The 27,896-nt window shown below is 46.8% G+C and overlaps 1 protein-coding gene across 3 annotated transcripts; it reads right to left on the bottom strand.

Moving 5' to 3' along the window:
• Window positions 1-204: 204 nt before the first annotated feature.
• On the bottom strand, window positions 205-27,741 carry Rrp1b (ribosomal RNA processing 1B). 3 transcript variants are annotated; one of them, XM_090349888.1, is made up of 16 exons: window positions 27,553-27,741; window positions 22,772-22,854; window positions 20,136-20,193; window positions 17,779-17,864; window positions 16,996-17,057; window positions 14,662-14,791; window positions 12,637-12,701; window positions 12,085-12,266; window positions 10,146-10,219; window positions 9,546-9,643; window positions 8,357-8,376; window positions 7,497-7,625; window positions 5,291-6,003; window positions 2,215-2,379; window positions 1,486-1,549; window positions 205-468 (listed from the first exon to the last, which is right to left on the bottom strand). In XM_090349888.1, the coding sequence occupies exons 1-16, from the start codon at window positions 27,680-27,682 to the stop codon at window positions 275-277; spliced, it is 2,253 nt and encodes a 750-aa protein (XP_090206014.1). In that variant the 5' UTR covers window positions 27,683-27,741; the 3' UTR covers window positions 205-274. The 3 variants fall into 3 exon arrangements, with proteins under 3 accessions (XP_090206014.1, XP_090206023.1, XP_090206032.1); XM_090349897.1 differs by having other exon boundaries at window positions 7,497-7,622; XM_090349906.1 differs by lacking the exons at window positions 17,779-17,864; window positions 20,136-20,193; window positions 22,772-22,854; window positions 27,553-27,741 and having other exon boundaries at window positions 14,662-14,781; window positions 16,996-17,014.
• Window positions 27,742-27,896: the final 155 nt, after the last annotated feature.

Below are 27,896 nucleotides of genomic sequence, written 5' to 3'. Positions count from 1 at the left end.
CCGAGGGCACGAAATGGGAAGCTGGCCCTGAAGACAGCTCCCCAGGGGCCCCCAGTACTAGTGTTCTTCAGGCAGAAACCTGTGAATGTGTAGAGCAGACTGAGCCAAGATGGCGCTGCTCCACCCCCAGAACAGGAAGCAGCAGCTCAGGTTCAGAACCTTGTGCACAGTGTTTGGGGATTAGAAAACAATATAAAAAGCCCACATCTTTAAAGTTATAATTTATAGAATATTCCGTACAAAACCAGTCTTTAAAAAGGAACCTCTGCTAGTCTCAGAAGAAGTCCGCAGCCCTAGGCCTCCTCTTTGGTGTGGTGGCCAGTGGCATCTTGGTGACCAGGGGGGTGATGGTAGGTGAGCTGCTAGGGGTCTTCAACACTCCATGGATGGGTCTCTGCTCAGGGTCAAAGGCTACCCGGGCAAGGCCCATGGGACTGACCAGGATGCTCTTGTCTGTCTTCTTGAATTCTGTGCCAAAGGAAAGCAAGAAAGTGTCAGGGGCTGTCTAGCCCTTTGACAAGCACCTCGGGCCCTGTGGCTAGGAAGGCAGTGTGGCTGCTTTCCCACAGGGGAGGCAGGTACTGCAGAGGTGCCCTGGACCAGCAGCTGTGCTGCAGGACTCTTCCTCCCAGGAGGGTCCACCTGTGCTTCTGGCTGCTTAGCCAAGGCAGGCTGGCTCCTCCTCTTTCCTCCCTTACCCTCTATTCTCAATGTGCACACACACTTAGGTCCTGAGTGCTGTCCCTGGGCTTTCTCAAGGCTAGAGCTCTACCACTTGAGCCATAGCACTACTTCCTTTTTTTTTTTCCCCCCTTTTGGTCGGTTGCGGGGCTTGAGCTCTGGGCCTGGGCACTGTCCCTGAGCTCTTCAGCTCAAGGCTAACCCTTACCCTTTGAGCCATAGCACCACTTCTGGTTTTCTGGTGGTTAATTAGAGATAGGAGTCTCATGATCTTTAGTGCCCAGACTGGCTTTGAATCTCAATCCTCAGATCTCGGTCTCCTATGTAGCTAGGATTATAGGTGTGAGCCATGGTGCTAAGCCCATTTCCAGCCTTTTCTATGTATGTGGTACCAAGGAATCAAATCTGGGTCTTCGTGCATGCTAGGCATGCACTCTACCACTAGACCAAACTCCTGGCCACAGCCAGGTCTTTATATCTGAATATAAATCCCCTGAGTTTAAGCCTCAGGACTAGCACAAAAACAAAAAACAAACTAAGAGCCCTGAAAACTTCCAGTGGTGGCAAGACCATGAAATCAGTAAGACTGGGATGTCCTCCTGTGTCTCTTTCCTCTCAGGAAGCTGGTGCTCTGGTAGCTCCTGTTGATGAGTTAGGGAGGTGCTCAGGTAGATAGCTTCTGCCCCAGGATTCTGCTAGTTTACCTCAGGGGTCCCAGGACACCTGGCCCTCATCCTGGTGTTTTGCGGCAAGGGTGGCACAGTGCTAGGGAGGCCTCAAGCCAGCCAGGGCATGTGGACTCACCAGTTGTCATGTTTCTGTTCAGTCCGAAGGTTACTTTCTTGGAGCTGGTGGGTGTTTTGTTTAGCTGCAGAAGGAAAGTAATAATAATTGTGCATAGTAAGGTAGGTGGAACCTGCTTGCCTGTGGAGCTTTCTAGAACTCTCACCCAGATAGGAGTGTCTGGTCTTTGCTTATTAACTTGGACATACAGGTACACTGGCCAAAGAGACAGTGCCCGAGTTAAATCTCACAGCCTGGGTCTGCACTATGACCTGCTACCAGTCTTTTCTGGCCTGTGTGTATCTCCATGGCCAAGGACTGCACTCCAAGAAGTAATACAAGATGAGGGAGGAAGCCTGCACACCCCTCGCCCACCCATTCGCCACTGAGAAACTACAGACCATGTTATCCCTTCTTCATTTTCTCCAGAATTTACAAATTTTAACCTGTAGAACACATACACTGGTCAGATATCCTACTATAAACAGCCCCTCAACATTGTTTTATCCTTCCTGCTTGAAATAGTCCCGGAATGGAGTCATCGTGCACTGGCTGGGAGATTTGGAAAGATACCGCCCTGTGAGAATCACCCAAATTCACATTTTTCATTCCCTGCCAGCACTGTATATGTTCCCGGGAGAAGACTGGCTCTGCAAGTCCCGGGTCAAGGCAGGAGACACTGCCCTCCAGGGTCAGGATGAGGGGTGGCAAGACCGCTGCTGGGGGCTGGCCCCTGCAGGAGCAGCTTACCCCGGGGAGGGTGTGCTGTGGAGCACACTCCTGGATGGCGGCGCTGCTCTTCACTTTTCTGACAAACAAGGGCTTTGGTAAGCAGGAGACTTCGAACGTCACAAAGTCATTCTCTGTTCTCAGTGGCTTCTTTTTCTTCAAATGACTCAAAGCCCTGCTGCTTCCCTGTGTGCAAAAGGCATTGAGGGAGAAAGAAGACTTTGTCAGAGTCCCCGTCAAACTCACAAAGGAAGACAGAGACTCATGTGGGGGAGGCCGCAGAAGCAGGCTACCACCTTACCCAAGCCCAGAGTGTGCTCTGTGAGCTAAGCCAGCACCAAGACCCCTTTTGCTCAGCGCAGTGCAGGATGAGCTCCCTGGGCCAGGGGCCACTTCACCTGGTAGCAGTGATGACCTCCCCCATTCCTACCTCCAGCTTCCCACACAGGCCCCATGATTTCAACAACTCCCCTTTCCCATGAGCCAGTAACTCACTTTCTAATCTGTTGCCAAATGCTAATGAGGCACAAGTCTTGCATGACACCACCAGGGCTGCAGGTGCCTTACAGGCAGCCATCTTTTGGTGTATGCATGCTCAGCAACCTGCAGAGCAAAGCCTGGCTCTGATTCTTTCCTTTTTTGTTTCTGTTGCCAGTCCTGGGGCTTGAACTTGGGGCATAGGCACTGTTCCTGAGCTTCTTTTGCTCAAAGTTAGTGCTCTACCACCGAACCACATCCCAGCCAAGGCCCTGGAGAGCCCAACACAGGAAGTACCACATTGCCTGGCTGTGGCTGCAGCTCCCTCCTTGCCTCTGCTGGCACAAATGCTTACATGTCAGCCCACTGGGAGAAACATTTCTGTGGGCTCCAGGAATGACCCAGAAAGAGCACACAAAGGAGGAGGCATCTCAGCTCTTCTTCTGTGTGGGCAAGGGTGTGATAGTACTAGCTAGGACCAGGTCAGAGGCTCCCTATTAGCTCAGCACCAGTCTCGCTGAGAGTTTTCTAATCATACGCACAGTCATGAATTGGCCTCAACGTCATGGCTACCACAAAGCAGGAGATAGATGGGTACATAACTAACCCTGTAAAGGTCAGAGTAAATACTCCTGGCTTTGCAAGCCATATGGTCTGTTACACTACCAAGCTCAGCCACTAGTGAGTGACCATGGCCACAGACTGTATGTAGGGGATGTGCTGTTTCATTACCAGTGCAGGCCTGGAAACAAGACACAGCAAAAGCCTGATTCTAAACATGTAGAAGAAAGAGCCCCCCCGCCCCCCACCCGGGGCTCTGTCTCTGAGTTCTTATTACTCAAGGTTAGTGCTCTACCACTTTAAAGCCACAGAGCCACTTCCAATTTTTTGGTGGTTAACTGGAGATAAGAGTCTCATGGACTTTCCTGCCTCAGCTGGCTCTGAACTATAATCCTCAGTTCTCAGCATCTTGAGTAGCTAGGATTTTAGTTAAAAAGATATGCTTTAGGGGTACAGAGAGTTTGGCCTAGTGGTAGAGTGTTGTCTAACACACACAAAGACTGAGGTTTCTTGGTACCACATACATAGAAAAAGCTGGAAATAATACTGTGGCTTGGAAAAGCCCAAGGACAGTGCTCAGGCCATGGGTTCAAGCCTGGCATGCATAAAGCCCTGGGTTCAATTCCTCAGTACTACACAAATAGAAAAAGCTCAGGGACAAGGCCCAGACTTGAGTTCAAATCCCAGGGCTGGCCAAAAAGAAAAAGCTGGTGCAAGTGGCTCACACCTGTAAGCCTAGCTACTTGAGAGGCTGAGATCTGAGGACTGTGATTCAAAGTCAGCTTAGGTAGAAAAGTCTGCAAGACTCTTATCTTTAATGAACTACTCAGAAAATGCCGGAAGTGATGCTGTGGCTCAAGTGGTAGAGTGGTAAGCAAGCCTTGAGTACAAAAGGACTCTGAGTCCAAGCTCTAGGACCAGGAAAAAAAGGAAAAATGCCAGGAAAGTAAAAGTAAGATAGGCTCTATTGAGTGCTAAGCAGAGAGGGTGAATGAAGCCAGGGCAAATATGGCTGGCCGAGGCTGCGTGCATGAAAACAGAATAAAACTATTTGAAAGTTTTTGTCAATAAAGGGTTTGAACTCTAGGCCTGGGCATTGTCCCTGAGCTCTTCAGTTCTACCATGTTGAGCCACAGCACCACTGCCTGTTTTCTGGCGGTTAATTGGAGATAAGAGTCTTATGGTCTTTTGTGCCTAGGCTGGCTTTGAACCTTGACCGTCAGATCTGAGCCTCCTGAGTAACTAGAATTAAAGGCATGCGCCATAGCACCCAGCACCATTTGAAACTTTAAGAAACTATGAGGCCGGGAGTTTGGCCTAGTGGTTAAAGTGCTTGCCTAGCATGCATGAAGACCCGGGTTCGATTCCTTGGTACCACATATATAGAAAAAGCCTGAAGTGGTGCTGAGGCTCAAGTGGTAGAGCTCTAGCCTTGAGAAAATCCAAGGACAGTGCTCAGGCCCTGAGCTCAAGCCCAGGACTGGCAAAAAAAAAAAAAAAAAAAAAAAAAAAAAAAAAAAAGAAACTATGAGGATGTTAAGGGAGAGTGACAGAGGGGTAAGAATAGGATACATTGTATGCATGCAGGGAAATGTCATAATAAAACCTCACTTAAAAACTTGTTTGCTAAGAAAAATATATCTAAGGTACAACTTATGTGTTAGTAAACCTATTCTTTCTTTCTACCTACCTACAAACTGAAAATAACAAGTGAATGCCTATAGATTCTGGGTTTCACTCTATAGGGTTAGTGGCTGAGCAGATGAAATAAATGAGAGGAGTGTCTGAGAGCAAGACCCATGTTTGCCTGTGTGCACCTAGGGCCTGGGCCCTGCTTAGGGTTGACTATGCAGTTCCAGGCTGACACAGAAAAGGTAGAGGATCCAAAGTACTTGTTCTGGTCCATGCGCCAGGTACGTGCCATCTTCCTGTTGGTGGAGGTAGTTCTAGACCAGTATATCCTAACCCCTGCTTAAACTAGGCCTCCAAGCCTGACGATCCCGTCTCCAGGAGCCAGTGAATTCCTAAACATCCCTGCCTAGGATCTACCCCACCTTACCAGAGCTTGGATCTGCTTGACTCTTGACTCCATCACTCCATTGTGCTCTATGAAGTTTGACATCTCTTTTATTTTCTTCCTTTTTTTCAAGATTGCTGTTTTCTGATTGGACAGGCCGTGGAGGATGAGGCTGCTGGGATCTCCCTTCTTCTTCTGCGGTCTCTTGAACTGAGAGAGGGGGACTGGGTTGTCTTCTCCCTCCCCCAGGCTGGCCTGTGTGGAAGGCCACGGCACGCTGGGTAGGCCAGTGCCATTGACAGGGAGCGCTCCAAGTTTACGCTTCCTTTTCAGAACTCGGGCACCATTTATGGGGGAGCCTTGGGCAGCAGGACCCTGAGGAGGCTCACAGCTTGAGCCACTTTCAGGGCTCTCCACAGGTGACACAGGGGGTTCCCAGGCCCCTCTGTGAGCCTGCAGGCTCTTCTTCTTTGGCCGTTTCCTCCTACTATGTGTAGGGATGGTGTGGGGGGCCTCTGAACCACTCTCTTCCTGGGTGAGGGATTCGGCCTCCGCTCCAGGCTCACCCTCGCAGGTCTGCAGAGCCGGCATCTTAGTGGCCTCAGCCTGGTTGTCCATGCTCTGAGCTGGAGAAGCAGCAGTGTCCTTGAGGCTCTGAGTCTCTGGCTGGAAGTGGCTCCTTTTCTTCTTTTTCCTTCTTCTCTTCTGAGTGCTCCCCTCGTTGTCCTCTTCCTCAGGAAGGAAGATCTGGCTTCCTACAAAGACATGCAGACCAATAAGCATGCCTAAGGCCGGGGGACAGTCTTGCTGACATCCTGGGTGCTGTGAATTTCCTTTTTTGTGGGGGGAGGGGGTGGGGAAAAGTGCTCTACCATAAACCACACATGAGGCCTACTTTCTCAGACCTTCCTGATGCTCCTGGTAACACCAGTCAGCTTTGCCAATTGGTCCCATTTTCCTCTTTCCAGTTGTATTGGAAAGTTTCCTCAAGTCCCTCTCAGTAGAGACAGGACTAAAGCAGTCAGGTTTCTAGCAGGGAGTGTGTGTGTGTGTGTGTGTGTGTGTGTGTGTTGGTCCTAGGGCTTGAACTTAGGACCTGAGGTTTTGTGCAAAACTACCACTTTCAGCCATGGCTCCACTTCTGGTTTTCTGGTGGTTCAATGAGATGAGAATTTCACGGGCTTTTCTCTTGGGGCTAGTTTGAACAGAGATCTTGAGATCTCAACCTCCTGAGTAGCTGTGATTACAGGCCTGAGCTACCAGTTCCTAGATGATGAAGTTTTGAGATACAGTTCAACTACACACAAAAATCCACCAAGAACCATGAACCTTGCACTGGTGCTCACACTTGTAATTTGAGGGGCTCCTATTTGCTACCTACAAGCAGGAAGTGGAGGTATGGCTCAAATGATAGAGTACCAGCCTCGAATGAAAAAGCCAAGTGAGAAAGAGGTCCTGACTTCAACCCCAGTATAACTACTCACCAAAGAATAACAAGCCCTAACAAAACTCAGTGAAAGTTGTTGATGAATAAAGCATTGAGGAGCAGGGAAGAGAAAAAAGCTTCTGCTGAAGGAGGGAGAGGGTTGGGCTACAGAGGTCAAATGAAGAGGAACACAGGTTTATGTATATAGTTTGCATGTATGAAAACATAAACCTGCTGAAATTATTTTACGAAGGGAGAAGTGCAAGTAATAGAGCAGATTTCATGGAATTATTCTATGCAAGAATGGAAATGTCACAATGAAATCCCTCCTGGTCTAACTAAATATGCTTAAAAAAAAAAAAAAAGCCAATGTGGTGGTATGTGCCTGATATCTCATGGGACAGGGGAGGATCGCAGTACCAAGCCAGCACTGAAAGAAAGTCGGGAGATTTCATCTCTGCTAAGGACTGTGAGATATGGTGGTGTTCACACCTGTGACTCCTGTAAAGCCTGGAAGCCAGGTACCAACCCGGTGGTCCTACAAATAGCCAGGAAGAAATAAGGGCTGGAGCACAGCTCAGCGGCAGGGGGTTGTCTGGTGAGGCCCCCAAGTCCAAAGTGCCAAAGTGCCAGTACTCACAAAGAAACAACTTAAAACAGCCAATTGGTCACCTTTGCTCACATACCTCACAGACCTTGGTGGTGGTGGTGGTGGTAGATACGTAGGTGTAGACACACACACACACACACCACACACACACACACACAGCTACCTGTGAACCCTCTACGTACATCTCTAGGATCGTAAGCTTCGCAGTTTACCTTTCTCCTGTCCCAAGCTGGCTTTCTCTAAGAGTTTCTTTCTTTTTTTCTTCCGCTTTCCTTGGCTGAGGGCTTGATCACCTTCACCAGCAATGTCCTTAGCAAAACTGAGTTGAGCTACATTGCCTGCTGGATACCAAAGTGACACCATCAGCTTCCTCAGGCCTTGAGCTTTGGTCCCAGTGCCCAGGAGCAGGGCCCTTCCCAAGCCATCCAGGAGAACCTGTGACCCCAATCTCTGTACTATGCTCCCCCAACCCAGAGCAGAAAGCTGCTGTGGATTCAACCCTGTGGTTTCTTGAGCAAGACAAAGCAGGCAGGGGACTGCAGAGAATGGGTGGGGTAAGGATCCTTCACATCCCCTCTGGTTCTATGGGGCTTTCCTCAGTTCCAGGGCCCCAGTGCACCATGCAGGCTGGCAAGTTCACTGGTCTACTGGATGCAACCTGAATTACAGAAGCTTTCCCCAATGACATGAGATCATAACAGTACGTGAAAAGGACATTGACAGATGAGTTTATCAAATGGATCTTAGCCAAATGAAAATCTAGTTAAAAAAACAAACCAAACGAACAATGAAGGTCTAAACAAAACACCACACTACTCAAACACAGTTGTCAAGTGTGGCATTTTGGGGAGCCCAGATGGAAGGAGGGTGGCTATAAAGGGCCCTGAACTTGCTGCACCTCCTGCAGCCTCTGCCTCTGCCTCAGGTGCGCGGGGCGAGTGTAGTCCAGGGCTGCAATCTTGCAGGAGACGTTCCCAGGAGTGCCCTTCCTTCCCGTTTCTCAGCACAGGTGCCCTCAGTGGGGTCCACATTAAGTCAGAGTACCCTGAATTACAATCTCAACTGTCCTCACCTTCAGAGAGTTCTTGGAATCTGAAAAAGAAAACACCAGGCGCTCATGGAAAAAACCCTCCTCCCGTCCTCCAGACCCAGGCATAGGATTGCTACAATACAATTGGATTATCTGCTTGCTTGCTTCCTCTCCCTCCAGCAGAGGGCACTAACAAGCACTTCCATTGACGGTACATCTCAAGAGTCTGGCACTTTAAAACTACTGAGAATTTCAGTTTCCTTCATTTATGAAGGCAGGAGCTCACAACTCTGCCCAGATTAATTTTTCAAGCTCAGTTCTCTTGATGAGATGTTGGCTGAGGACAGCATGATATACCGGAGCGCAGAGGAAGGCAGGACCTATCATCTGCACCAGAGACCATGGCATCCTGGTCACCTCCTCCAAGCCTTCAGACACCCAGTTAGAGATGCTACCTTCTATGGGTTTCTTAACATAAAAAGATATATAACAGGGCTGGGATGTAGGGATGTAGCTCAGTGGCAAAGCACTTGCCTAGCAAGTGCAACTTCCTGGGTCCTCCAGCACCAAAAAAGAAAAGACAAAAGAAAAGAAAAAAATACAGTTAAAAAAAAAAGATAAATAACAGTAATGTAATTGGATCATTGCCTAGTCCAGACAGTTGTCCCTTGTCATCACTGACAGTCAACCGTCATCACGTCACTCTGGTCAGCATGACCCCAACACCGACTCTTTACCTACCCTTTTGGCACAGCCCTTTGGGTAGGAGGTGAGGACAAGAGGCAGATGACTAAGCCCCCACCTACCTTAGCAATAGTGCTCCCTGACAACAGTGGGCATCATTATCAGACAGCCACACAAGACGAGTGGGGCTGTGTTTGAAGGGACTGGAAGGGAAGGGGGAGCTGTCCCCATTAAACTGCACTTTTTTTTTTCTTGCCAGTCCTGGGTTTGAACTCAGGGCCTGGGCACTGTCCTTGGGTTTTCTTTAGGCTAGAGCTCCACCACTTGAGCCACATCACTACTTTCAGCTTTTTCTGTACACGTGGTACTGAGAAATCGAATGTGGGTATTGTGCATGCTAGGCAAGCACTCTACCACTAGGCCAAACTCCCAGCTCCTACATCTGCACACTGTGTACAAGTTTAAAAGAGGAAGAAAAAGCTAAGCCCGGAGAAGGCTGGTCCTAACCACCAGAACACATAAGGACCCTGTGCACCCAACAGCTTACTTCTTGATTAGTTTGCAGAGATGCTTCCGGTTGAAAGGAGGGGTGTTTTTTCTGTTGGTTATTTCCAGGAGTCGATCAGCAACAGCCTTATAGTCAAACTACAAAGAGAAATGAAACATAAGCGGGAACCAGGCACCTTGGCCTGACTTGGAAATGTAGGTTTTCCAATAAGGGAATGCCTTGGTGTGCATATGCTGATGTGGGACTGTGCAAGTAAGCACGGACAGAAAAAAATCAGAATTTTAGGAAGTCTTGGGAGAAGCTAGTAAGTAAAGCCCCTGCTCTTTAATTGTAATATAACAGAATGAGTGCTTTTTAAAAATTTAACTAGATTCTCCATCTATGCTTGATAGCAGTCAACCTTTTACTTGAAAAGCACCACTGGAGCTGGCTCTGCTGAATAAAGTAGCAACTCACTATGTAGGCCAATCCCACCATATTTAGTCTCCAATAAGCTCATTCTTAGGAAGGTGACATAGGTGACCAAAGGGATTATAAAGGATTTTACACATCAGGCCTTCTGGCTTGATCAGCCCTGACCCTAATTCTCCAGCCACATCAGTAAATGTATTTGCTGTAAAAAACAACAGCAGGCCCCACCTGAAGAGGCGGCCCTGAGTCCTCAGGGGTGGTGCAGTCATCGGCTTCTCTCCTGGGGAGGCATGTGTCCAGGTCTGTCAAAATACACCCGGAGACAACATCTTTGCATTTAAGAACACATTGGCAACTACTTCCAGAGGAGCCCTGCCTGAAGAAGTGACTCATCAGTGAAGAAGGGAAAACTACAAGATGTTTTGGTGGTTTAGTCCTGGGAAAGGAAGCTAAGGGAAGGACGTATTTTGCTTTTGTTACCTGTAGTTAAGTCACAGCAAAATGCTGCCTATGCTTTCTGGCCACATCACCACCCACAGTGCAGGGTGTGCCCGAGGGAATGGGCAGAGGCTTTAAGGGGCTTAGGTGAGTGATTGGGTTGGGTGACTGCCGCTCCATGGGGAATGGATGCACTGGTGCTACTTTTGGGAAAGGCAAAAACCACACTGAATATTATTATTATTATTTTTTGCCAGTCCTGGGGACTTGAACTCAAGGCCTGAGCACTGTCTTTGGGCTTTCTCAAGGCTAAAGTTCTACCACGTGAGCCACAGCACCAGTTCTGGCCTATTCTGTGTATGTGGCACCAAGGAATCGAACCTGGACCTTCGTGCATGCTAGGCAAGCACTCTACCACTGGGCGCCACACTACTGTTCCCCACCCCCACCCCCGCTTTTTTTTTTTTTTTTTTTGCCAGTCAGGGCCTAATCGCTATCCTTGGATTTTCTCAAGGCTAACATTCTATCACCTGAGCCACAGCACCATTTCCAGCTTTTTCTGTATATGTGGTACTGAGGAATAGAAAGAACCCTGGGCTTTGTGCATCCGAGGCAAGCACTCTACCACTAGGCTACACTGAAACCTATTCAGCAGGCTGAGTATCCTTTATCAGACCAAAGCACTTCAGATTTAGTAAGTTTTTGATCTTTGATTATTTATATAAATTTCACTGATTATCTCTAAACTAAATATTGGAAGCATAGCACTGATTTTGGACACTGATACCTTAATCGGTGACCTGACCTGAGGAAAAAGAGGTAGGGATATTTATTTTGGTTGGTCATAGGGCCTGAACTAAAGGCCTGGACACTGTCCCTGAGCTTATTTGCTCAAGGCTAGCATTCTACCTCTTTGAGCCACAGCACCACTACTGATATCCTCTATAATTGGAGATAAGAATCTCAAGGATTTTCCTGCTTTGGCTGGCTTTGAACTGCAATCCTCAGATCTCAGCCTCCTGAGTAGATAGGATTACAAGCACCAGTCACAAGTGATGGACCTTACTTTTGATTTTTTTTTTTGGGCCAGTCCTGGGCTTGAGCTCAGGGCTGAGCATTGTCCCCGGACTTTCCCAAGGCTAGAGCTCTACCACTTGAGCTTTTTTCTATGTATGTGGTACTGAGGAATCGAGCCTGGGTCTTCGCGCATGCTAGGCAAGCACTCAACTACTAGGCCAAACTCCCGGCCTGCTTTTGGTTTAATTTTTTTTTTTTTTGGCAGCACTGGAATTTAAAATGATGGTGGGGTATAGATGGTAAATGTACAATACTAACAACCATAAAGCCCTGGGTTTGACCTCTGATCCAACTTCCCTGACTAAAACAATTCCCTAAGCCACCCAAACCAAAAACAAATCAACAAAACATTGGGAGGTACAAATCTGTTGTAGGGAAGCAGAGCTACTCTTATCTGCCTGTAGAGGTCTCTAGAAAAGAAGGTCCTTACAGGAATGGGTCCACATCAATGGTTTAAAGGAAATACTCAAGTCTTAGTAGAGGCCACCTCCGCTCCAAGTACCTATGAATCCCCACTTCCTTTTCTGGAGGGGTTAATGGCAACCCTACTACTTTCCAAAGTTAACACCTGGCTATACAGAGATACCAACAAATGTATTTAAAGAGGCAAAGCCAGAAACTAAAACATGATGGCTCAAGGAGATTCTCTTACCTGTCTTACTTCCTCCACCCACTTTCTTCCATGTGGTCTCATTTGTTGGAATTGCTTTTCCAGAGGAGTCCTGGCCACTGCTTTCTGTTTCCTGGTCCACCCTGGTCTCTTCGGGTATGAAGGAAGACTGCTGTACAATGGCTTCAAACACGCCCCTTGCTATAGTCTGTACCAGGGTGTGGCTGTGGGCAGAAGTACAATGGAGAGAATGTGGGCAGAGGAACTGGTCTGGGCCTCAGTCTGCTGGAGAAGCAGAGGAACTAGCCCTAGGCAGGCAGTGGCAGTCTGCAGGAGTCCCTAACAACCCTAGGCCTGAGTACAAGGAACACAGACAGAGGTACCCTGGGAAGGACATTCTAGCAAGGACTGGGTCAAATGCTGAAGCTGAGAGAGACAAACTGCCACTCAACCTCTCAAAGGCTTGGTAAAGGAGAACTGTGAATTCAGTGTCTTCTCTCTGGATAATCATCCTAGCTCTTGTACCCTCAGTCCAACAAATTCCCACTTTCCAAACATCAACCAAAGCCAGAGAAAAAAGCGGGAACCACTTACTCTTTAGTCTTAGCAGCAACTTTGCAGAATGGGTCAATAAACTTGAGGTTCTGATCTGCCACAAGCTGTAATTTAGAAAAAAAAAAAAAGTCTTTCTTTCTCCTTTCTGAAGAGTCCCAGAAAAGGAATAGCTTGTGTGTTTTGCAAGTCGAAAGAGGAAGTAATGTTGCAAACACCTGAGAGAGCCGCCCAGAGACCTGGCCGTGGTGGTGGTGGTGATGGCATCTATTCTCCAGCCACCCATGATTTTAGTGCATGGCCGACCAGCCAGCCACAACTCTTCCTTTGTGAGAAGTCCTGCATGGGCATACCCCAAACCCAGACAGAAGTGCTCTTTTTTTTTTTTTGGGGGGGGGGGGGGCGGGGGAGGGCAGCGGTAAGGAACTGCCCTATCCTTTGGCCTTATTTTTCAAATAGTCTTGGGCATTTGCCTGGATCTCGACTCCTCTAGTCCTGCCTTTCATACAGCTGCTCTATATTTATACCTTTTTTAATTTTAAAATTGTTATTATTATAGCTGGGCACCAGTGGCTCACGCCTGTAATCTTAGCTACTGAGGAGGCTGAGATCTGAGGATGGCAATCCAAAGCCATCCCAGGCATGACAGTCTGTGACACTGTTATCTCAAATAACCACCAGAAAGCCAGAAGTGGCACTGTGACTCAAAGTTCAAAGTGGTAGAGCACTAGCTTCACGCTAAAGAGCTCAGTAACAGCACCCTGGCCCAGAGTTCAAGCCCCATGATTGATCCCCCAAATTATTATAAAGATGATGTACAGAGGGGTTACAGTTATGTAAGTAGAGTCCATTCCTTTTTGGACAAGGTCCCACTTGTTCTTTGATAGGGTTCTGCTAACATTTTGCCTGGGCTGGCCTCAAATTCCTCCTATCACTGCAGCTCAAAGGGCTAAGACTATGGAAATGAGCCATCACTACTGTTTTAATATATATTTGGTGGTACTGATATTTGAATTCAAGGTTCTTTTTTTTTGGTCTGTTGTGGGGCTTGAACTCTGAGCCCTATCCCTGAGCTCTTCAGCTCAAGGCTACTGCCCTATACCTGAGCCACAGTGCTACTTCTGGTTTTCTAGTGGTTAATTGGACATAAGATCTTACCGACTTTAGTGCCTGGATTGGCTTTGAACTGTGATCCTCAGATCTCAGCCTTCTGAGTAGCTAGGATTATAGGCGTGAGCTACTGCACTTGGCTTCAACTCTCTTATGCGTTATGCAGATGTACCATATCCTAGCCTACACTTTCTTCTACTTAAAAAGTTTCACTACAGGACACTCATGAAAGAAAAAAAGTGTAATACTTGCTTGCACTATAAAATTCAGATAACAATTTGCATTTTAAAATAGATCTTTTCTGTCAGGCCCTACTAGCTTATATAGGAGGCTGTAAGCTGACGGTCATGGTTTGAAGCCAGCTAGGGTAGGAAAGTCCATGGAACTCATCTATTAATTACCAAAGGCCACAAGGCCACAAGTGGAGCTGTGGCTTAAGAGTGCTAGCATTGAGCAAAAACACTTCAAGATAGCATCCATACCCCAGGACCAGCACATACACACACCAAAACAAACAAAAAAGGTATTTTCTTTATAGCTTTTTTTGGGTCTATTTATACATGGGTATAAATTTGTAGAGCTTTGCATAATGTCCTTTCCCTTACTGCTTTGGAAACACTGAATATATCCTGAGGGTAGTTCTGTTCATCATCAAGTTTTCCATTAGAAACTGTAGATTGCTTTTGCTTCTTTTGTTTTCCTTGTTATAACAGGGTGTCCTATGCAGTCTAGGCTAGTGCTGAACTCAATCAAATAGCTGGGTATCTAAGAACGTGCCAGAAAGCCAGGCTCAATTCTGTTTTTTGGGGAAACATTCCCAATGGAGAAGAAAACAGAAGCAATTTCTACTCCTGCCCCCTGTCACTGATATCCAGCAATCATAGCTACCCCACTTAGGACAGCTGCCCTGGGTACTGAGGTCCCAATGCATGCTGGTAGTGTCAGATGCCCTCTCACCTCTTTCCCCCCCACTGTGGCCAGCTCATCCAGGTAAATGTCAACGAAGTGGAGCCTCACTCCATCAGGGGACTGGCTCTCAGGACACAGGATCTCCTTCATCAAGACATCCAGAAAAAGCTTGATGCGACTCAAGAAAAAAACAAAAACGAAAACATAGGTTTTTTTTTTTAAATGACACCACGACAACACCTCTCTGCACTTCAAGCACAAACGAAAACACAAAGTTTAGTGCATAGTTAACAGAGATTTATAGGGAAAGCAGCAGTCACACAACAAAGATAAAATGTCATACTGGTAACTATTTCAGGCCCTGCGACTGCATTTTGAGTTCACTCTGTAGAAGCATATGCTTGTTCCCATGCCACTAGCAGTAGGCACAGACCAAGCATATATGTCCTATCAGATGAACTGAAAAGCATCACCCACCCCCCACTTTTTTTCTCCAACCAGTGCCAGAGATTAAACCCAAGGCCCTACTTGCTAGTGTACATGCTCTACTACAAAGCTACACTTCCATTTTTTGTTTCTTTTTGTTTGTTGGTTGTGGGGCTTGAACTCTGGGCCTGGGAACTGTCCCTGAGCAGTTCAGCTCAAGGTTACTGCCCTACCCCTGGAGCACAGCAGCACTTCTGGTTTTCTAGTGGTTAATTGGAGATGAGAGTCTAATGCTTTTTAGTGTCTAGGTTTGGTTTTGAATCTCAGTCCTCAGAACTCAGCATCCTGAGTAGATAGGATTACAGGTGTGAGTTACCGTGCCTGGCAAAACTCCCATTTTTAAAAAATTAACATTGATTAAATTGTACAAGTTTTCATTTTAACCTGTCCATTTACACATACAATGTATTTGAATAGTTATTCCTTCCGCCCTCCTAATCAGTCTCAGCAAGTTTCCTTGGACCATTTTCATTTGTGTTCATAAGGTTTTTGATTGAATTCACTCACTCTCCACCCTCCTCTCCATTTGTCTACCCTTTCCCACAAGCACCTAACACCTCAGACATGTTTCTTTTATGTGTAGATACTGGTACCTAAACTCAAGAGTGCCTGGCACACCCCCTTTTGGCTTTTCTGTTCAAGGCGGGTGCTCTACCACTATGCCACAGTTCTACATCTAGATTTTTGCTGGTTAACTAGGGATAATAATCTCATGAGGGGGTTGGTATTTAGCTCAGGGAACAACAACACAAAAAGATCAGAGTGCTGCTTTGGGCCAAGAGTGTGGTCTAGTGGTAGAGTGCTTGCCTAGTATGCAATCACTGGGTTTGATTCCTTGGGACCACAAACACAGAAAAAGCCAGAAGTAGTGCTGTGGCTCAAGTGAGAAAGCCCCAGGAGTGGCAAAAAAAAAAAAAAAAAAAAAAAAAACCCAAAAAACAAAAAACACCAAACCAAAAGCAAAAACAAAACAAAACCCAAATCAAAACCAAAATTCTCAGACCTCAGCTTCCCGAATAGCTATGGTTACAGGCATTATGGACATCAGTGTCCAGCTTTAATTCTCAGCCTTCTGAGTGGCTAGCTAGGCTTACAGGCGTGAGCCACTGCGCCCAGCCAGCTTCACTTTCTTAATACTCATTTTGGTTAAAGTATACATTCATTGTTCAAAGGGATTTTACAACGGCATCTGACACATGCATACATACATGACACATGGATAAGGTCAGATCACATTTCAGGTCTAACACCCATTATATGAGTGAAAACAGGTAATCTTTGTGCTTTTGTGTGGGGAGCCAGAGTGGCCGACAAGACAGCAGACAGCGCCTGTCCCCTGCCTCGCTCATTGTATACAAATTTCTTAGTTCCCCTTAGTGGGTGTGTGAGTGCAGAGCCTTTGCTCGCTCCGCTGAGTCAGAGGCCTGACCAATCCCGAGTTTTAAAATGACCTTAGCAGCACAGCAGCCAATGGAAAAAGTCCCGCGTTCCTTGATTGTTTATAAGCAGCTGCACTTCCCTGCCCCGCGCCCCTCTGCTTCAGCTTTCCCTTTAACCAAGTGGCTCTTCATTAAAAGCGTGATCGAGAAGGATCCTCGGGTGGTGTCCGTTCTTCCCTGCTGGTCAGGGGTGCCGGGCGCCGCACTTTTGAGTTGACTTACTTTGCTTAAAATACAATGGTTTCCATATCCAACGACTTTGCTGCAAATGGCCTATCATTCCTCTTCATGGCTATCTCACTGTGAGTGAACCTCATATAGTCTCGACCTGTTCATCAGGTGTAGGACATTGCTGTTTCCATTGCTAAGCTGCTATGACTAGTGCTGCACTGAACATGACACCCCCCAGATTTTTACAAGTCTCTAAGGTCTCCAAATGCTAAGTTAGGGTACTAACCTTTCTTCCCAGCCATTCCGCCTCAGAACTTCAAAGGACTGCCTCAGGACCATGCGGGTCAGCTAAGAGAGATTTTTGTTACAAAAGCAAAGTTAGAAATATCAATCAACTTGACTAAATGAGACCACCAATAAAAATGGGGTCAATTTGGATCCCCAAAGCCAAACAATGCTCTCAACCAGCAAATTTAATTTCTAGATGGAAAACCACAAACCCACTCACGATGGTTTATGTCTGGGCCCCTGAACAACACAGTAAGTGAGACATCATCTCAAGTCAAGGTTCACTAACAATGCAATCCTCAACAGTAGCTCCAAGAACTGACATCTTCATCATCCCCCATGCTAACAATCACCACTGTTCAATCACACCACAAGGGCCCCTCATTCTGCTGGACAGGCTAGTCTTCCACTGTTTTTTTTTCTCTTCTTCGTCTTTTTTTTGGTGTGTGTGGGTGGGGGGGGTGTGAATTCAGGACCTGGGCACTGTCCCTTAGCTTTTTGAAAAGGTATCTCCAGTTTTGGAGTGGCTAACTGGAAATAAAGACTTAAGTCTAATCTGGCTTTGGACCTGACAGTCAAATCTTAAGCCTCCTGTGTAGTGAGGACTACAGGTGTGAGCCCTGACTGTTCTTTTCTAATTCTTGAAATGGAACTTGAGGCTTCATGAGTATTAGCTACGTGTTCTACATGGAGTCACACCCCCAGCCCTTTGTTTTAAAATACAGAATATTCTTTCTACATCTAAGCTCAAGTCACTGTGGGAAAAGCACAATGGTCTTACCATGTAGTATTTGTCCAGATGCAGCTTGTCTATCCCTTTCCATTCTCGATTCATAGTTTGCCAAAAGGTCTGAATGAACAGGTGTTCTGCAGGGAACAAGAATCTCTGAATGTTTTCTTTCCCTGTTAGCACATGAGCATATAGCAAGATGCTAGAGAACCAAACTAGTGTTTTATCTTTAAGAATTTGTGGGTGGTGGCCAGGAGCGTAGCCTAGTGGTAGAGTGCTCGCCTACCTAGCATGCACAAAGTCCTGTGTTCAATTCCTTGGTAGCATATACTCAGAAAAGCCAGAATGGTGCTGTGACTCAAGCGGCAGAGAACTAGCCTTGAGCAAAAAGTGTCCAAGGACAGTGCCCAGGCCCTGAGTTCAGGCCCTGGGACTGGGGAAAAAATGATGGGTGGCTCCATATTTATATATGGATACCAGAACAAGTAGGCTGGCAAAATCTTCTAAAAGGGTGCTTTACTATTAAACCACGAACCTGCCTTTGACTGTTCCACTGAACCCGCACCTAACAACCAGCCCATAATCACTCATGAACACCATCACCACCTACTTAGCAGACACCATGCTGAAAATGAACTGCACAACTTGAGGGTGGGGACGGGAAGAACAAACTGGGAGGGAGTGAAGAAAGGGGTAACAATGTCCAAAAGGAAATTTTTTTTATTAAAGACTTTATTAACATTGATTTTAATATCATATTTCAATGTTTAACAAATAAGTAATCAAGAAGGGAATCTCTATATTCAATCGCTGGCACAGAGATTTTTCGAACATAATTAAAATTAAGTGGAGGGTTTGTATGGCTTATATACATATTAATATATGTAATAAAACATTATGTCTATAGAATATATAGCCCGTCATAGATTTTTATGTCTATGTAGTTATGTTTATATCATTACCTATACCTTTACAAAACCAGTAACCACCACCACCATCACAGTAACTAAATTCAGCAATCTTGATTACCATGTACACCATTCAGATAAAAACTCGGTTTTCAAGTCAGGTGCTCATGGCTTACAACTATTATCTTACTCAGGACGCCGAGATCTGAGGATCACGCTTTAAAGCAACCCAGGCAGGAAAGTCCAAGAGACTTATCTCCAATTAACACCAGAAAACTACAAGTGTCATGGTGGCTCAAAATAGCAGAGCACTAGTCTTGAGGGAAAAAGCTTGGAGTCAGTGCCCAGGCCTGAGTTCAGCCTCATGACTGACAACAAAAAAAAAGAAAGAAAGAAAGAAAGAAAGAAAGAAAGAAATTTGGCTTTTCTTCTGATTTTAGAAGGGTTGGGCCACATTGCAAAACATTCTATTTTTCTCTTTGAGCCATAAAACTATGACTTTTTCACTGAAAATAATTTTTGAATTTATTACTTCATCCTCCTACCCCTTTTATTTTGGAGACCAAGTTTTGCTAGGTAGCTCAAGCTGGCCTTGAATTTGAGATTTTTCTCTCTCTGCCATCAAGGTTCTGGGATTATAGGTGTATGCCTTGACACCTACCAGAGTTCTTTAATATATGTAAACCTTTATTATACATCAAAAGTCAAATCTAAAATTCAAAGAACCACTACCACTCTTGTCACGAGAACTCCTTCCCTCCTTCCTTCCTTCCCCTCTCCCTCCCTCCCTCCTGGTCATGGAGCTTGAACTATGGTCCGCTACCACCCTACCCCCAGAGCCACAGTCCCACTTCCACTTCCTGTTTTCTAGTGACTAACTGAAGAGTCTCACGGTCTTTAGGGTCTTTAGTGACTGGGCTAGGTTTGAACCATGGTCCTCAGATCTCGGCCTCCTGAGCAGCTAGGATCACAGGCAGGAGTCACCACACCCAGCAGGTTGGTTTTTATTCTGTGGTGTGTTAACTGAACAGTCTGCTGGCCTCTCTTCCTTGGCAAGTAACTGATCTTTGTCCCAGAAATCTTAGTTTTCTCTTTTTGGTAGAAAGGTCTAACTTACTCCACCTCCTCCTCCTTTTAAAATGAGTGATGTCCTCTAGTATATTGAGTTCTGAATGGGTCAATTCCAGTGAGGACCCACTTGCACTACAGGTAACTGTGGTGTAAATATTGGCATATCCATCTATTACTTTAAAAGCATTATACTCACTCAGACTTGGAGACTTGAAGAAATGCCACTTTTAGCTCCTCAGATACCTCTTTCACCACATGCAGTAGACACTACATCTACCATACAGTCTAAAAACAAGAGCATAGGCTCTTGTTAAATTAACACCTAAAATGAAAACTTTGAAGACAGAAGGAACTGACTAGAATTCCTAGACAAGTTACCATGTCTGATCAGCAACGAAGTTTGGAAAGGCAGAAAAACATCAGACTTACGAGCCTCTGAGTTGTTAACAACATGGATGAGTTGGGAAACAGTGTTCGCTAGCTCCTCCTGTAAAGGTAGGTGGGGAGAAACAGCAGGGGTTATTATAGGTAGTGGTACTTGGTGGCACACAGCACTGTGGCCTGCATCCTCCTCCCTCCTGCTGGCAGAAGGACTTGAGCCTTTTGTCCCCAGAGTAGAGCTAGGATGGCTATGCCTGGATTATATCACATAAATATGCAATTCACAATTCAGTGGGGGCGGGAGGGGGCGGTCTATGTCTCTGGGACTGGTTTAAGAAGCAGTAAACAGTTTACCCACAAAGGAATGAACTAGTGATCAATTCCTGCTTGAAAACTAAACAGATTCTATCAAGATCACCAGACACTCTGGAAGACAAAAGACACAGGATCATGTTGGTTCAACAGGCACTGGGGTTCTTACTCCAGAGAACCAATTCGAGGGATCAAAAGTTCGTTCTCAATGGGTGTGGTGGCTCATGCATGTAATCCTAGCTACTCGGGAGGCTGAGATCTAAGGATCAAGGTTCAAAGCCAGCCCAGGCACTACAAAGCAAAGCAGCACTACAAAGCAGTGAGACCCTTATCTCCAATTAATCTCTAGAAAATGGGAAGTGGGGCTGTGGCTCAAGGATAGGGCAGTAGCCTTGAGCTGAAGAGCTCAGGGACAGTGCCCAGGCCCAGAGTTCAAGCCCCATGACCAACAAAAACAAACAAAATAATATTTGTCTGTCTGAATGACAGATGCTGGTGGGGTTGTGGAGAAAAAGGAACCCTACTGCACTGCTGGTGGGGACCACAAGCAAGTTCAGCCACTCTGGAAGGCAGTGTGGAGGTTCCTTAAAGAATTTAAAATAGATCTCCATACAATCCCGCCATACCACTCCTGAGCATCTACCCTGAACATCAGAACCCAGGATATGATAAGGACACCTGCTCAGCTGTGTTCATCTCTGCACTATTCACAATTGCCAAGCGATGGAAACAATCCAGATGCCCTACTGCAGATGAATAAATACAGAAAATGTGGTATATATATACAATGGAATTCTACATAGTCAAAAGACAAGATAAAATAATGGCATTTACAGGGAAGTGGATGAATCTAGAGCGAATCATGTTGAGTGAGACAAGTCAAGACCAAAAGAACAAAAGCAGCATGGTATCCTTAATATGTGGTTATTAGATCCAAAGTGTACAAGAGCGAGGACTCAATATTTGTGTACCCAATGCTATGGACATGGTATTGGAAATATGAACACAACTACATAGACATAAAAATTTATGACTCTATAGACATAATGTTCTATTACAAGATTAATATGTATCTATGACATACAAACCCTTAGCCTAACTTTAATTATGTTCTTAAATCTAAGTGCCAGTGATTGTATATAGATTCCCTTCCTGAATACTTGTTTGTTAAACATGTCATTTGAAATATGATGTAAAAATCAATGTTAATAAATAAAAGTTTTTTCTCTGTCTGGCTTGGCCATAGTAGGCAGACATATAAAAGTGGGGACTGCCAGGGACCAGAGTGTCCCCTGAAGAGTTTGTCTGCTAAGGAGTAGCAATCCAACTACTTGCACAGTAGGCTGAAGCACCGGAATGAGTAGCTTATGCTTACACAGTTTTTCTTACTCATCCTAAATGACCTCTGGACTGGAAAATCAAATTCCCATTTGTTGATTGTCACTCTTAAATGCATAATCCGAACATATTTTGCTCTGCTATCCTACTCAAGGTGTTACACGGCCTGGGAAGAGGCAAAGCTGTCCATAAAAACCCAGAAAAGGGGCCGGAGTTTGGCCTAGTGGTTAAAGTGCTTGCCTAGCATGCATGAAGACCCGGGTTCGATTCCTCGGTACCACATACATAGAAAAAAGCCAGAAGTGGTGCTGAGGCTCAAGTGGTAGAGCTCTAGCCTTGAGAAAGTCCAAGGACAGGGCTCAGGCCCTGAGCTCAAGCCCAGGACTGGCAAAAAACAAAACAAAACAAAAACAAAAAAAACCAGAAAAGTGAGCCAGCCCTTACCAGAACAAATTCTGCAGAAGGTCTGTAGAGGGCTCTACCACTACCACGGCAGGCCTGAGCTCAGGCATCAGAAGGAAGTGACAAGGCTCTGTTGGGCTGTTTCTGAGGTGAGACTTAGTACGCACAGCACACGGGATGGAAGCTCACATACCCCTGCAGGCACCACCCAGCTTTGTGGGCAGTAAGGGCCTGGCTGAAGACCACCTGGGTACCCAGCGAACCTGTAGGTCTGTAACCTGTGTTCCCCGGGGTCTTAGACTAAGGTACCAGTTGAGCCTTGTGACTTGAGAGCAATCAACTCAGCAGAAGGTAAAACAGAAACTTGGAAGTATGTAATGTAAAACCTACCACAGAGGCTATGAAAATGACAACAGAAATAGTGCACCTATGATTTAGCGTGCCCATTGTATTTGGAAATATAATGAACCTAAATGCTGGTGTGCCATCCGTTTTTGTCCATGTAAGTGAGAAATGCTTCTGAGTGATTTTCCATCTGTTTAGTTATGTCAGTGGATGATGGAGGGTAAATGGTCAAGTCTCTTTTATCCCCCCTGCAGTAAAGGTTCAGGAACATGACAGGGCTGTGTTACCTGCAGAAGAGGCTCATTCTGTACCCACATGCAGTAGAAGAGTCCTTTCCATATTTTCAGGAGTTCTTCTTGACTGAAACCACCTGCAGGGCAAAATAGAACAAGAGCCCTTAATATCTTCATTGTATGTGTGTGTGTGTGTGTATGGCTTTGTTTCAAAGGTGTGAAGGATAACTTGAAGGGTAACCTGTTGGGCTAGTTAGCTTGGGATTGGTGCTCCCTGATGGTCTTGTTCTCTTTTGGTATGGCTTTTTTTTTTTCCTCCAGGGTAAATCTAATAAACCCTACTGGAAAAACCACATTGTAGTAGAACTCTTGAGAAGGTTGGTGAGGTTAGCAAGTCAGTGACAGTGGCTCACGCCACTGAGGAGGCTGAGATCTAGAGATCATGGTCTGAAGCCAGCGTGAGCAGGCAAAACCTCATGTGACTCTTCAGTTCATCAGTCTTAGGGCTTGAACTAAGAAGCTGCTCAGTGCAGCGTCTCACCCTGCACACCAATGCATTTCCCTGGTCTCAGAAAACTGGCAGACAGACTCATACTGGAGCTTGAACTCAGGGTCTTGTGTTTCAGGTTAGCCTTTTCTACTCATGGACCCAACCATGGGGAAAAGTGGCTGTCCCCAAACTCTCTTCTATGACACCTACAGAGGGCATCAGAAAGTATGTGCTGAATAACTTAAGAATTCACAAAACGACAATGCCACAGAACATTGTTGGAGTTTGTGAGCCTCTGGGCAGTGAAATCAGAACAAACCAAATCCTCAAATTTTGATGTGCATCACAAATGGATATTTCACTAGGAACAACAACAACAAAAAGCTGAAGAGAAAGAAAGAAAGGAAAAGAGTAAAGGAGATTATGGAGACACCCCCGAGGTTGTTTCTCCCTAATTCCTATGACTGGAGAAAAGGATTAAGGTGACAGGTTACTGCCTGAGGTTAGGGGCCTCAGTTAACCAAACCACAAGATCTCCAGCAGAGGCTACCAACTTTCAAAGCAGGGCAGGCAACCCACATTTGCATGGGAGGAAAAAAAGCAGAGTTGGAGCCAACCAAATTACCAGGAATTCCTCAGCCACAGAACATTCAAGAAAAGATAACAGGTGAGCACGGTGGCTTATGCTGGTAATCCTAGCTACTTGACAGATTGGCAGAATTCTAGCTCAAGGCCAGTCCTGTACCACCTCTCTCTGTGGGTGGGGATAAGGGATATATCTGAGATTCTCATCTAAACCACCAATAAAAGCAATGCGGTGGTATGCACCGGCCTTCCCAGCTAAACCAGGCGTATTAACAGGAGGATCTGGGTCAGCTGGGGGAGGGGGAAAGGGAGGAGGAACAGGGAAGTGAGGCTCAACTAGAAAAGTACCTGCCTGGGAGGCATAAAGCCATGAGTCAAGCCAAAAGAGTGCCTACTTAACTGTCTCCCTAATTTCAGTCCCTCTCCAGAGGGCACCATCACCTCCTACCTGAACTCTCATTTTCTATACTTGAAGAATGGATGTACAGGCATTAGGAGGCATTACCATGTCATAGTCTGTATCCTAGCCTTTCTCATTTAAAAACAACAGTGTGCATGTAAACAAGTATACCACTATGGCAAATCCCAAGCGCTAACAAAATGTGCCCATACCTGAGGCTTCTACAATGGGAAAACAAGCTTTTGACAAAGTGAGAGTAGAAGTCAACCTGTGAGAGTCCCCAGAAGACAAGCTCTCCACCTGGAAGGACTGGGAGAATAGAGTGCCCCTTCCCTGGACTCTCAAAATGCCGAGTCTCCTGAACTGGTCAATCACTCCTGACTTGAGGGACCTCAGATTCCTATCCTAGCTATAGGCTAATTCCACACCAACCTTCTGGGAATTTAGGGATAGAGGTAAATCTATGTTAATCATAAGTCATCTGCTGCTTCCACCTGCTTCTTACGATAAAAAAAATTGTTTATCATTTGAGTATATCACATGATTGATGCTTGTGACTTCAAGGTTACTTTGATCTCACTTTTTCTGCACATACACCCCGTACCCTTCTCAATCAATACCCTGACCTTGTAAAATGGACCCAGGACACCTGAAGCTGGAGGAAGACTTTAGGCCCCTGGTGCCCCAAATCTCCATGGTCTGGTGTCCATCACTGTGGTTGTGGGTTGCAACATCAACTCTGGAGAGCAGGCAAAGAAGAGAGCTACACAGGACAACATATCCTGTCTTATCTATACTGAAGCAAGGCAACAGTGGTGGAAACTAACTGTGGACTATTTTCAAGTGTACAGGTTCAGAAAAATGTCAACCTTTGGCTTCAGTTCCCTCATTGCAATCTATGTATAGTTAAAACCAAGTGCATGTTCTCAAGTACTGCTCTACTGGTGGTTGTGGTTTTGATCAACTCATTTTTCTTACTATCGTTACATTCAACTGCCCCTTTACCCCCACATCTACTTCCTGTATTTTTTTTTTTTTTTTTTGCCAGTCCTGGGCTTGAGCTCAGGGCCTGAGCACTGTCCTTGGACTTTCTCAAGGCTACAGCTCTACCACTTGAGCCTCAGCACCACTTCTGGCTTTTTTCTATGTATGTGGTACCGAGGAATCGAACCTGGGTCTTCATGCATGCTAGGCAAGCACTTTAACCGCTAGGCCAAACTCCTGGCCCTACTTCCTGTATTTTTTACCTAGGAATTAGTTGGTAAAAAAACAAGGTACCAGTCTTTGAAACATTTAGAGAGAGAGGAAGAGAGAAACAGTATCTAAAGTCTATCTTTTCTTCTTGGGGAAAACATTTTTAAATGTCACACAATTCAGTTTTTGACCACAATTTACATTTGGCTACTTTAAAATGAAATGGATTAAGGCTGAGTATGAAACTGAGACATGCAAACACAGGAAGTGCCAGTAAATTTTGAGATGGAAAAAATCAAAGTGCTAACCTTCCCCTGAAATGAGCACGGGGACCTTTTTAGATGGGGATAGTGCTTATATGCTATCTCATCCCAGACCCAAAGCACATACAACTTCTACTTGTTATCTGTTCAGGTGGAAAGCCCTACTGCATACACACACACACAAAAAAAAGCAGCACTGTTTTTCACATCACCTACAGTGATGTGACAAGAAAAGAAACCAATGACACAAATGAAACCACTGCATATTGGTTCTACATGTTTAAAACTGAAGAGCTGATTAAAGAAAAAAAGGCAGGCATTTTCTGGTTCAATGCTGTATACCCAGTTGCCAAGAATAGTGTACACAATAATAGCACACAGTGTTTGCTGAATGCACGACTATATCAGGACACAGTGAACCACTGTGAACTAAAGCCATGGGCAATTTTCCCCCCAGTTGTGGGGCTTGGACTCTGGGCCTGAGCGCTGTTCCTGAGCTCTTCAGCTCAAGGCAACTATCCTACCTCTTGAGCCACAGTGCCACTTCCGGCTTTCTAGTGGTTAATCAATCTCATGGTCCTTAGTGCCAGGGCTGGCTTTGCGCCATGACCCTCAGATCTCAGCCTTTGAGTAGTTAGGATTAAAGGTGTGAGCCATTATGCCCGGCTGGGTACTTGTTTCATAACAGTGAGGACACAAGTTCAACAGATTAAAAAAAAAAAACCACCAGGCAGTAAAGAGCTGTAGTTGTTTTTGTGTGTATGTGCATTTCTAGTCAACTCAGGGCCTGGCCACTTGAGCTACAGCTCCACTTCCAACTTTTTGATGAACAGAAATAAGAGTCACAGAAACCCACCTGGGCGCCAGTGGCTCACGCCTGTAATCCCAACTATTCAGGAGGCTGAGATCTGAGGACTGAAGTTCAAAGCCAGGCTGGGCATGGAAGTCAGTGAGACTCTTCACTCCAATTAACCACCAAGAAACTGGAGTGGTGCTGTGGCTCAAAATGGTAGCTACCCTTAAGTCGAAGAGTTCAGGGGTAGTCCCCACGTTGCCTATCCCCCCCAAAAAAGGGAAAGAAAAAAAACCCCAAAACAAGAAGGTCCCACAGATTTCCGATTTTCCCGTCTGAGCTGGATCCGAACTGAGACCTTCAGATCTTAGGCTTCTGAATAGTTTGTTAGGAATACAGGGGTGAGACAAGCGAGCCCAGCTCCATGTGTGGTCCTTTACGATTCTGCTTCGATAGGAAACAAAGAATGTTAGCCATGGAGGAGATACTACTGTCTATTCTTTCCAAATGTCTTAGCAGTGGCTAACTCATTTAACCGTCTCAGGGCAACGTGAAACTCGTTCAGCACATCGCGGTCCATGGCTCGCCCTATGTGTTTACGCACGGAGTTAAGACCCTAGGTTGTGGTTACTCCTCCGTCGGTCGTGGGCTTGAACTCAGGGCCCGGGCGCTGTCCCTGAGGTTTTTTTTCCACCACTTCCGTACAGAGCCTACGCTGGACCCTTCAAAGGCACATCCAAGCTGCCTCCCACGCTCTGCATGACCTGGCCCCGGCCAGCAACTCCCATCCCACCTCGGAAGGCCCCGGTCCCCGACGGCTCGTCTGCCCGGGGTCGGGCGTGCTCAGCGGGCCCGCCCCGCGCCGCGCACAGCCTCGGCTCCAGCCGCACACCGGCCCCGGGCGAGTGCAGCGCCGGCGCGCGCGGCTGCAGACAGGCGGGCGGGCTCGTCCGCGGCCGCTCGGGCTTTCGGACCCAGGGACCAGGGCCCCCGGCGCCTCCGACCCCCGACGGCGGCACCGTGGAGCGGCGCCGCGCCGCGCCGCGCCGGGGAGGCCGGCGGCCCGGCCAGGCCCCGCGCCATGTGGCGCCCGGACCCCGCGGCGCCCACCTGCCTCTCTCTGCGTCTTCACGCTGAGGTACTGGCGCAGCTTCTTCACCGCCCGGTCGCGGACGCCCTTCTCGCTGGACGCCAACCGCTGAGCAAACTGGATCTCCGCCGACTGCATGGCGGGGGCCATCGCGCCCGCTCGAGCATCCCGGGCCGCGCGCCCGCCGCCCGCCGCCGCTCGTCACCACGCGCCGCCCGCCTCGCGGCCCGCCTCGGGCCGCGCCTGCGCAGAGGCGGCGGCGGCGGGGCGCGGCGCGATGACGTCACAGAGGCGCCGCGCTCCGCGCGTTCTGTGGGGCGGTCGCCGCGGTGGCGCCGGCCGGAGGCAGAGCGGCCGCTCCTCG

The sequence above is a fragment of the Megascapheus bottae genome, chromosome 1 (assembly GCF_031878675.1).
Source record: "Megascapheus bottae isolate mThoBot1 chromosome 1, mThoBot2.hap1, whole genome shotgun sequence".
NCBI classification, from domain to species: Eukaryota; Metazoa; Chordata; class Mammalia; order Rodentia; family Geomyidae; genus Megascapheus; species Megascapheus bottae.
The sequence above is the reverse complement of the archived record's forward strand: the minus strand, read 5'-3'. Positions and strand labels throughout refer to the sequence as shown.

Coding starts and splice junctions, on each gene's coding strand:
- Rrp1b (XM_090349888.1), bottom strand. CDS start 27,682: ATGGCCCCCGCCATGCAGTCGGCGGAGATCCAGTTTGCTCAGCGGTTG. Junction 10,220..12,084: donor GGGTGGAGGAAGTAAGACAG/GTAAGAGAATCT, acceptor GTATTTTGACAG/ACCTGGACACATGCCTCCCC. Junction 7,626..8,356: donor ATTCCAAGAACTCTCTGAAG/GTGAGGACAGTT, acceptor TTTGGTATCCAG/CAGGCAATGTAGCTCAACTC.